At 48.8% G+C, this 11,227-nt stretch overlaps 1 protein-coding gene across 6 annotated transcripts in view; it reads right to left on the reverse strand.

Moving 5' to 3' along the window:
* The window catches only part of TNK2 (tyrosine kinase non receptor 2), a 151,944-nt gene that overhangs the window by 46,050 nt on the left and 94,667 nt on the right, over positions 1 to 11,227 (reverse strand). For all 6 annotated transcript variants that reach the window (XM_029615719.1, XM_029615721.1, XM_029615718.1 and 3 more), the window contains 5 exons: positions 10,953 to 11,105; positions 10,338 to 10,615; positions 9,291 to 9,417; positions 8,621 to 8,767; positions 8,180 to 8,274 (listed from right to left, as the gene is read on the reverse strand). In XM_029615719.1, coding sequence (XP_029471579.1) covers positions 8,180 to 8,274; positions 8,621 to 8,767; positions 9,291 to 9,417; positions 10,338 to 10,615; positions 10,953 to 11,105 — 800 coding nt within the window. The remainder of the gene's footprint in view (positions 1 to 8,179; positions 8,275 to 8,620; positions 8,768 to 9,290; positions 9,418 to 10,337; positions 10,616 to 10,952; positions 11,106 to 11,227) is intronic.

Consider the following 11,227-nt stretch of genomic DNA (forward strand, 5'->3'; position numbering starts at 1 on the left):
CTGAGGAGCCGGTTGCTGGAAAGGAAGACCCACTTGTAAGCTGGCCTTGTGTCCACCAGGCAAGGGACAGACAAAGCTGGCTGGTGATGTGTACCAGGGACGAAAGTGGTTGAGTAGCTTGTTGCCACTGAGCTTTTAGAGTCCACTGGGTCACTCTCATGGCGAGGCGTGCCATTGGGGTGACGTGGACTGTTGATGCCATATGGCCGAGCAACTAGAGTAGATGGCCAGCTGAGGTTCTTTTTTGACGGCGGATAGAGCTGGCAAGGTTGGACAGCATAATCACGCGGTTGTTGGGTAAGAATGCCTTGGCTAGTGTCGTGTCTAGTTCTGTTCCTATAAAGGAGAGATGGTGAGATGGGTGTCAAATGGGATTTCGAGTAATTGATTAGAAATCCCAATGAGTTTAGAAGTCTTATGGTGAGACTGAGGGAGTCGAGGGCTCCTTGTTTGGACTGACTTTTTTTATGAGCCAGTCATCCAGGTATGGAAAAATGTATACGCCCATGCGGTGTAACTGTGCAGCCACGACTGCCAGGCACTTCGTGAACACTCGGGGCACAGAGGCCAGGCCGAATGGCAGTACCTTGTATGATAGTGCCCGTGACCCACCACGAATTGCAGATACTTGCAATGAGGAGGGAAGATTGCAATATGGGCGTTTGCGTCTTGAAGGTCCAAAGAGCGGAGCCAATCCCCCCTGTTGTAGCAGAGGAAGCATGGTGCCTAGGGACACCATTCTGAACCGTTCCTTGTGAAGAAATGTGTTCAAGGCACGGAGATCCAGAATAGGCCAGAGGCCGCTGGTCTTTTTTGGACAGGAAATATCTGGAGTAGAACCCTCTCCCCTGCTGATTCAGTGGAACCGATTCCACGGCTCTGGCCGACAGAAGGGTCGAGAGCTCTGACTCGAGTAGTCCTGTGTGATCGTCCCAGCCCTCAGAATGGAATGAGTGGGGGTATTTTTGAAAACTTTAGACCATAACCATGGGTTATGATGAACAATACCCACTGGTCCGTGGTAATTGGGTGCCAATTGGTTGCAAAGTGGCAAAGGCGGCCTTCCACTGGAGAATGGCTGCTGCTCTCTGGAAAGGAGTCAAAATCCAGCCGCAGGGCCAGCTTGTGGAGCTGGCTGTGGTCTAGGTGTTCTCACTTGGCGTGCTTGTCCCCTCTGAGGTGCTTAAACTGGTAATGCACGGGACGCAGGAGGGTAATAACTGTGTGGCCTGTAGAATTGTTTCCTGGTGTCCCTATGTGTGCCCCTGCGGGCTATGGAGGGAACATCTGGGGAGACAAGTTGACAACTGATGCAGGGTCTCATGATGGTCTTAACTGGGCCACTGCATCCTGGATCTTGTCCCCAAACAGGTTGTCTCCTGTACAGGGTAGATCTGCAAGTTTGTCCTGCACTTCCGGGCGTAGGTCTGAGGCCTTGAGCCAGGCCCAGCGCCTAGCACTGATGCCCGATGCAGAGACTCTGGGTGCTGTTACAAAAGAATCATAGGCAGCTCTAACCTCATGTTTGCCTGCAATCAATCCTTTTTGTAGGAAGGAGGACAAGGTCTCTTGTTACTGTGGTAATGTCTCCGCAAATTCCTGGACTTGTTTCCAGAGATTTCTATTATATTGGGACATGTATAATTGATATGCTGCTATTTGCGCTATCAACATGGACCCTTGGAAAACTCTTCGTCCCAATGCATCTAATGCCTTCTGTTCCTTACCAGGAGGAGCAGAGGAATGTGGATGTGATCGTTTAGCCTTTTTCTGAGCTGATTCCACAACTACAGAATGGTGGGGCAGCTGACTTTTCTGAAAACCTGGGGCTTGTTGGACTAGGTACGTAGCATGTCTTTCTGTTGACTGGAGGTACAGGAGCTGGATGGTCCCACAGGCAGTGCAAGAGGTCAAGAAGAATTTCATGCACTGGTATTGCCATTATCTCTTTAGGAGCATCTACGACTTGTAAGACCTCTAACATCTTGTGGCGAGCGTCTTCCTCCTTAACCAGTGAAAATGCGATAGTCTCAGACATCTCCTTGACAAAATTGGCAAAGGAGAGATCTTCCGGAGATCACCTCCTTTCTTCCGGGGTTGAAGGCTCTGACAGCAATTCTCGGAAGCTTGTGAAGAATCATCTGAGGATGCATCTTCCCAAGGATTATAAGGACTTTCCCCCTTCTCCCGGTGGCCTTCCTAATGGAGGAAATATGCCAAAGCCGAGAGGGCAGGAAGACATTGATGGATGCGGCACCGGCATCGATGGAATTGGTGCTGGCATTGAGGGCACCAGAGCAGATGAGGTGCGCTTAGGCACCGATAGCCCCGATGGGCCTGGCATGGGTTCCAGCATCTGTGGTTCCCGTGGAGGGATCTGGCCAGTAATAGATTCTTCCTCCTCCAAGGAACCCGGTATTGGAATTGGGAACTGCGGAGGCCTCGATGGACGACTCGGTGCCAGCGTGTCTGGTGGTACAGGTTGAGTCAGCAAGGCACTGATGAGCATGTCGAGGCACGGTGCAAACATCGAGGGAGCTGGAGCCAGTGCCTGTATGGGGGCCAGCGCCAGCGGCAATTGGAAGCCTCCAGCTGACAGCCACTGCCTCTTGGACCATGTGGTCCAATTCCTCCCAAAAAGCAGGTATGGATGGCACGGCAACTGGGGTAGGAGGCAGGCTAGGCATCACCGGAGCTTCCACTGGGGCCGTGGAGGCTCAGTGCCCAGCACAGATATCGGTAGGGAACGCCTAGGGGTCCCGGGTCCAAAGGAGGATGGGGGATCCTCTCCCCGGGCCCTCTTCACAGGCGGCTCGATGGAAGTCGATGCCACTGCGGTATCTGTGCCAGCACAGGTTGGGGAAGCCCGTCAGTGCCGGGGTTTCCCTCTGTGCTTGGTCAGTCCTTCTCCGGCAGAGGACAATGACGCCGATGTTGTCTGTGACAGACGGTCACCCACTCCACAATGTTCCTGGCGGGGCATCTCAGAGGTCGATGGACCCTCTCCGGTCGGTGGTGCTTGAACTGGCACCAATGGAGCACAACATTTTGAAGCAAACAAATGCTCCATCTTCTCCAGACGAGCGTGACGGCCTTTGGGGGTCATTTGTGTGCAAATAGGGCATCGATGAACGTCGTGCGAGGGACCTAAGCACAAAACACAAACACTGTGTGGGTCCGTGACGGATATGGTCCTTGGACACTCGGGGCATTTTCTAAACCCGGTCGCCATTGAAAAAGAGGCGGGCGCGGTCGGTAACCATTGGGCACCGAGAAGTATGCTGCCGGGAACTGACCGCAAATCACGGGAAAAACACTTACCGAGCGTCGGAGGGAACGGAGCGTGATGGGGAACCCCAGTAAGGGTGATTTTAAGAAGATAAACTTCAAATGTTTCCGTGAGGAAAGTTGTGAGAATTTTTCACAGAGCTCCTAACTGCAAGGCAACTTGCAGCGCGGAAAAAAAAAAAAAAAAAAGAGACTGAAGGGGGACCCCTGGTGGCTACAGGGTTAGTGGCATCCTGGGCATGCTCAGTGTGCCAGTCAAAGTTCTAAAACTTTGACAAAAGTGTTCCGTGACAGGGCTCCATCTGATGATGTCACCCATATGTGAGGACTAACATCCAGCTTGTCCTGGGAGAAATAAAATATCAATAATAGTAAAACCATACTAATAAAAATAATATTTCAAAATAATGATATATAGAACATACAATAATTAAAATCTAATACATTATTTTACATTTCCCCCAAACACCAATAAGATATTTCAAAATATCAGACATCAAATAATAGCCAGCAATTAAAACTAACAAGGATTTAAAAATTCCCCACTCTCCATCCCTTGGAACTTTTGATTTCCAGTCACCTGGAGAGTGCTACGGATTAGAAGAGGGCACACAATCTTTCTCCTCTCTCTCATACACACATATTCTCAGGTTCATTCTTAGTAAACACATATATACAATTCATTCTCACTCATATACACATGGTCCCTCTCACACACACACACATGTTCAGACACAAACACTCCCTCATACACATGCTTTCACAGACATACATGCTCTCTCATACAAGTTTTCACAGACATGCTCTCTCATTGACACATCCTCTCTCTTACACATATCCTTTCATAGACACAAATGCTCTCTCAAATACACAGTCCTCTCTCATTCACACAGGCTCTCAGAACCCTCACTAGGAGCTACACTGCAACCTTTCCGATACGCAGAAGAACCAGACAGGTTTGCCAGAGGTCGCCCCTACTATTTGCCATCAGTCTGGAGCCCTTGGCAGAGGCAATTCGGAGAGCAGGTGAAGTACATGGGATTCGGAGCGGTGGGCAGCAGTATAAGATCTCCCTATATGCCGACGACGTCATTTTCTCTTTTAAAACCCATGGTCTCTTTGCCAGTGGTGATGTCCATGATAGAGCAGTTTGGTAGGTTATCCGGACTACGGATCAACCCAGAAAAGATGGGGAAAAATGTAAAAAAGAATCACTAGCGTCCACAGAAACACCAGAGCTCTATGTTCTCACTTGCGACTGTAAAACAGCGTCACCTTGGTGTTTTGTCTTGAGGCCACAAATCCATGTGTGGCGTTCCCCATCGGGTCAGAATAAGAAACACTGCATCCTCTGACAGCTCCCAATCTCCACCTGCTGAAAAAATCTGCAGGCACATTTTCCACCCCGGCTACGTGAGACGCTGCCAGAACTGTCCAGTGCTGCTCCACTCAGTGAATTTGACTTTTGGTCCCTCCTTATTGGTTGATATATGCCATCGTTGCATTGTCCGAGAGAACTCACACTGGCCAATCTTATAACCATGGCAGAAATGAAAGCAAGGCGAAGCGCACCGCTCTCATCTCTAACCGATTGATAGATCACAATGCCTCCTCCTCTGGCCATTGGCCTTGCGTGGTCTGCCCCTGAAACACCACTCCCGAACCAGATAGGCTGGTGCCAGTGGTCACTATCACCCAGTCTGGGATTTCCTATTCCATCCCTCTCCAGACTGGCCCGACCAAGCCACCATGAAAGACTGGACTTGGACTGCCTCCTGAAGGGAAGAGGAATCGCCTCTGATAATGGATTCCAATGGTGAGGAGAGCTCTCTGAAGGAGCCGCATATGTGCAAATTATTAATTATTGGATGTTTTTATTTGATATCTGCTGTTTTGAAATATTTTCTTAAGAACATAAGAAATTGCCATGCTGGGTCAGACCAAGGGTCCATCAAGCCCAGCATCCTGTTTCCAACAGAGGCCAAACCAGGCCACAAGAACCCGGCAATTACCCAAACACTAAGAAGATCCCATGCTACTGATGCAATTAATAGCAGTGGCTATTCCCTAAGTAAATTTGATTAATAGCCATTAATGGACTTCTCCTCCAATAATTTATCCAAACCTTTTTTGAACCCAGCTACACTAACTGCACTAACCACATCCTCTGGCAACAAATTCCAGAGCTTTAGTGTGCGTTGAGTGAAAAAGAATTTTCTCCGATTAGTCTTAAATGTGCTACTTGCTAACTTCATGGAATGCCCCCTAGTCTTTCTATTATTTGAAAGTGTAAATAACTGACTCACATCTACTCATTCAAGACCTCTCATGATCTTAAAGACCTCTATCATATCCCCCCCTCAGCCGTCTCTTCTCCAAGCTGGACAGCCCTAACCTCTTCAGCCTTTCCTCATAGGGGAGCTGTTCCAACCCCTTTATCATTTTGGTTGCCCTTCTCTGTACCTTCTCCATCACAACTATATCTTTTTTGAGATGCAGCGACTAGAATTGTACACAGTATTCAAGGTGTGGTCTCTCCATGGAGTGATATAGAGGCATTATGACATTTTCCGTTTTATTAACCATTCCCTTCCTAATAATTCCTAACATTCTGTTTACTTTTTTGACTGCTGCAGCACACTGAGCCGACGATTTTAAAGTATTATCCACTATGATGCTTAGATCTTTTTCCTGGGTGGTAGCTCCTAATATGGAACCTAACATCGAGTAACTACAGCAAGGGTTATTTTTCCCTATATGCAACACCTTGCACTTGTCCACATTAAATTTCATCTGCCATTTGGATGCCCAATCTTCCAGTCTTGCAAGGTCCTCCTATAATGTATCACAGTCTGCTTGTGATTTAACTACTCTGAATAATTTTGTATCATCCGCAAATTTGATAACCTCACTCGTATTCCTTTCCAGATAATTTATATATATATTGAAAAGCACCGGTCCAAGTACAGATCCCTGAAGGCAATCCACTGTTTACCCTTTTCCACTGAGAAAATTGACCATTTAATCCTACTCTGTTTCCTGTCTTTTAACCAGCTTGTAATCCACGAAAGGACATCGCCTCCTATCCCATGACTTTTTAGTTTACGTAGAAGCCTCTCATGAGGGACTTTGTCAAATGCCTTCTGAAAATCCAAATACACTACATCTACTGGTTCACCTTTATCCACATGTTTATTAACCCCTTCAAAAAAATGAAGCAGATTTGTTAGGCGAGACTTCCCTTGGGTAAATCCGTGTGACTGTGTTCCATTAAATCATGTCTTTCTATATGCTCTACGATTTTGATCTTGAGAATAGTTTCCACTATTTTTCCCGGCAATGAAGTCAGGCTCACTGGTCTATAGTTACCCGGATCACCCCTGGAGCCTTTTTTAAATATTGGGGTTACATTGGCCACCCTCCAGTCTTCAGGTACAATGGATAATTTTAATGATAGATTACAAATTTTAACTAATAGATCAGAAATTTCATTTTTGAGTTCCTTCAGTACCCTAGGATGCATACCATCCGGTCCAGATGATTTGCTACTCTTTAGTTTGTCAATCTGGCTTACTACATCTTCCAGGTTCACAGTGATTTCGTTCAGTTCGTCTGACTCATCACCCCTGAAAACCATCTCCGGAACCAGTATCTCCCCAACATCCTCATTAGTAAACACGGAAGCAAAGAATTCATTTAGTCTTTCTGCAATGGCCTTATCTTCCCTAAGAGCCCCTTTAACCCCTCGGTCATCTAATGGTCCAACCGATTCCCTCACAGGTTTCTTGCTTTGGATATATTTTTAAAAGTTTTTATTAAGAGTTTTTGCCTTTATGGCCAACTTCATTTCAAATTCTCTCTTCGCTTGTCTTATCAATGTTTTACACTTAACTTGACAATGCTTATGTTTTATCCTATTTTCTTCAGATGGATCCTTCTTCCAATTTTTGAAGGATGTTTTATTTAGCTAAAATTGGCTCTTTCACCTCACCTTTTAACCATGATGGTAATCGTTTTGCCTTCCTTCCAATTTTCTTAATACGTGGTATACATATGGACTGTGCCTCTAGGATTGTATTTTTAAACAATGTCCAAGCCTGTTGAACACTTTTAACCTTTGCAGCTGCACCTTTCAGTTTTTTTCTAACTATTTTCCTCATTTTATCAAAGTTTCTCTTTTGAAAGTTTAGTGTTAGAGCTGCAGATTTACTTATTATCCCCCTTCCAGTTATTGGTTTAAATTTGATCATGTTATGATCACTGTTGCCAAGTGGCCCCATCACCGTTACCTCTCTCACCAAATCCTGCGTTCCACTAAGAATTAAATCTAAAATAGCTTCCTCTCTTGTTGGTTCCTGAACCAATTGCTCTTGGGAGTTTAGGGATTTTTTAAAAACAGTTTTCTATAAGTTGGCATAGTACATGTCGGGGGAGAAAAGATGAAGGGGGTACAGAGTTGAAGAACTGCCTAGGGAATTTACTACCCTTGCACCAGCCCTAGCAATGCAGTGCACAGTGGGGTGCATGTTAGAATGTGCATCAGAGTGAGCAGCGTGATAGGATCAGCACAGAGTGAGCAGTGCAATGCACAGCAGGGGATGCATCAGGGTAAGCAGCGTGATAGGATCAGCACAGAGTGCGCATCAGTGTGAGCAGTGCAATGCAAGGCGGGGTATGCATCAGGGTAAGCAGTGTGATAGGATCAGCACAGAGTGCGCATCAGTGTGAGCAGTGCAATGCAAGGCGGGGTGCGTCAGGGTGAACAGCGCAGTGCACAGCGGGGTACACATCAGGGTAAGCAGTGTGGCAGGTTCAGCAGCGGATTGGGCACCAGTGTGAACAGCACGGTGCACAGTGGAGTAGGCAAGCTCTTGATTATTTCATCCTGTACCTGCCCTCAATGATGGTGATGACATCGTCCATCTGGATATGCAGCTTGTCAGCCTCCTGGAAGTCCTGCAGTGCTCTCATGTCCGTGGGCTGGGCCTGAGAAAGCAGAGCAACGGAAGGGCTCAGCATGGCGGAGAAGACTGACCCCACCCTTCCAGTACCTGTTGCTTAAGCCATTAAGTAAGCTTTGGTATTCGCTTTTATCCCTGGGTCCCCACAATAACTGCAAAACCTTTAAGTTTAGTCACCTAAGTAGCATATTGATTGCTTGTTGCACAGGAAACCAGGGTTCTAATCCCCATCACACAATGTGTGTCCATAGTGTACCTCACTACACATGCGGAGAGACACCCATGTACAAACACACACAGTCACACTCACAAAGCCATGTATATATTTTTTTTGTTGCAGAGCTGATGTGACTCATTCTTGCACCACTTACCTCCACCAGGAAATCACGGAGGGCCATGAAGGTGGGACGGTCCTGGGGGTTATGGGCCCAGCACTGCAGCATGACGTTGTAGATGTCCTGGGGGCAGTCCTCCGGACGCGGCAGGCGCTCTCCTTCCTTATCGATCTTATGGAGAATCTGCGCACGCGTACAAAAAAGAGACGCTTTTCCTTACACACACACACACACACGCAGAAGGCAGCAGTCGAGAAGATTTACACTAAACCCCCCCCCCGGCCAGTACCACTCATTCCTCACAGTGACAGAATTACACCCCCCCCCCCCCCCCGCCTGCATCCATTCCTTACTGATAGAGGGCAGCGGCGAGGCAGGATTACACTAACCCTCCCCCCAACCCCCCCCCACAGTGACGGAGGGAGCAGCAAGGCAGCACTGCATTAACCCCCGGACCAGCACTCACTCCCTCTGGCCTTCTTACAATCTGTCTCAGCGCACAAGTGGAGAGAGAGAGAGAAGCACAGACTCCAGCGCTGTGAAGTTCCAAGGCTTTTCTTTTTTTTTTAAACCGAGTTTCCGGCTATCGGAGGTCACGTGCTATGGAACGTATTAGTAAATACCGTCGGGACTGTCACCGTCCCTTGCATCGCCCGAACCACAAAGGTAAAAGGATCCTAGCGGAGCCCAAACCCCACCCCGGTACCTGGCTCCCGTTGAGGCCGATCCACGGTTCCTGCCCGTAGGTAAACATTTCCCAGAGGGTGACCCCAAACATCCAGGTGTCGCTGGCGTGGGAGAAGGTGCGGGTCTTCAGGCTTTCGGGGGCACACCTGGTCGGGAGCAAGGGTTACATTTAGTGCCACCAGCCAGGGAGGAATCGGTCATTGTCCACACGCACATACATCCCCTGGCAAAGTGCCAGTGCCTTCTATCATCAGATTGTGTTTGTGTGTTGGTTTTTTTTTTTATTACAACACGTGTTAAACACCCCTGGATGTCAAGCCGCACTGGGAACCCAACACACACGCACGCACCGAATCCCCCGAGGAGCGGGCTGTAGACCGCTAAAGAAACTTAAACTTTATTACTTACAGCCAGGACCCCCCCTCGTGATGCTGTGCCCTCACCCAAAGTAACCCAAAGCCCTGACCAGCAGGACAGGGAAGACTCCTGCACGCCGCCTGCCGTCCCTAAAATGTAACTTCTCCTTCAGCTCGAGTTTGAAAAGGCAAGCAATCAAACTGGGGACACTCTGGTGCAGTCAGGTGGAATATCAGATTGGAGCAAGTGAATACATTTAAAAAAAATAATAATCCAAACCCCCACTGCCAGGATGCTGAGCATTTTACCTCTGGTGCGTGTGTGTGGCAGGGCGAGGTGATAAACGGGGGCGGAAAGAGGCAAAGCGAGCTAAGACGGAAGGAGATCTCCTGCAAGCTCAGCTGGGACAGGACCTCTCCTCACTCAGCGACCAGAAAGGCTGGAAAACCCCCAAAATCAGACACGGGGACTAAATTATTACAGGGCACAAAATGGGGACCCCCGCCACCCGCGCACACTTTTTCTATAACGTAACCGCCGCCAAGTTAAGTTGTACGTCAGGCTGCAGAAGCGCCCTGTCCACAGAGGCCACCAGAGAGCCCTGGACGCTGCCCGCGGGTGGGTGGCCCACTCAGAACCCGACCACAGAGGCGGTGCGTTTCCAAACAGCCAGCTCCCCCCCCCCCCAATGGCTCCTGACCTCACTCACCAGGCAAACGGCACCTTTCGGTGCTCCTGCATCACGTAGTGGTCGTCGTTCTTGGGCAACGCCCTCATGAGGCCAAAGTCCCCGATCTTCACCAGCTCGTTGGAGGCCAGCAGGATGTTCCTGGCTGCCAGGTCACGGTGGATGAAGCGCTTGGACTCCAGGTAGGCCATGCCGTTGGCAATCTGGATGGCGTAGTGGCAGAGCAGGGAGATGAGGAAGTGACCCTGGGTCTTCCTCAAGCGGTCCAAGAGGGAGCCAAGAGGGGCCAGCTCCGTCACCTAGAGAAGCAAGACGTCAGTTGACGCTTCAGTCGGATCTTGCGTCCGGCTAAACCCCCGAGAGCAGGATGCCAACCTAATTCCAAAACGGCTGCCTGAGCCACTCCTGGCCCCTCTTAAACGCCTTCCAGTGGTGTCAACACAAAACAGGAGTGAGATGTGGAGGTGCATCGGAACCTCTAGCAAGGCCAACAGGTCAAGCCTGCTTAGGATGGTCAAGACCCATTACATTCACAGAAACATTGGCCCTTGGACGGGTATAATTAGTACTATAATACACTCGTGCGGTCTAATGAGACAAGTCTATCTTGTCTCCTCGTCCCCGCACTCCACTCACCATCTTCATAGGGTGAGTGAGAACAACGCCATAAAGCCGGATGAGATTGATGTGGTCAAGGGAGTGCATGGCATTCACTTCCCGGATGAAGTCATCCAGCGCGTCCGGCTGACTCAGGACATCAGTCTTCAGACACTTCACCGCCACGTTTACCTGAAGACAAAGAGACGGAGAGAGCGCCGCGTTCAAAGCTTGTTAAGAACAAGACGGCCCCAGATTTAATTCAGAGCAGCCCAATGTTAATCTTGTACTGAATACCAGATACAGCACCTCCG

This window comes from Rhinatrema bivittatum, chromosome 9, assembly GCF_901001135.1.
Source record: "Rhinatrema bivittatum chromosome 9, aRhiBiv1.1, whole genome shotgun sequence".
Lineage (NCBI taxonomy): Eukaryota > Metazoa > Chordata > Amphibia > Gymnophiona > Rhinatrematidae > Rhinatrema > Rhinatrema bivittatum.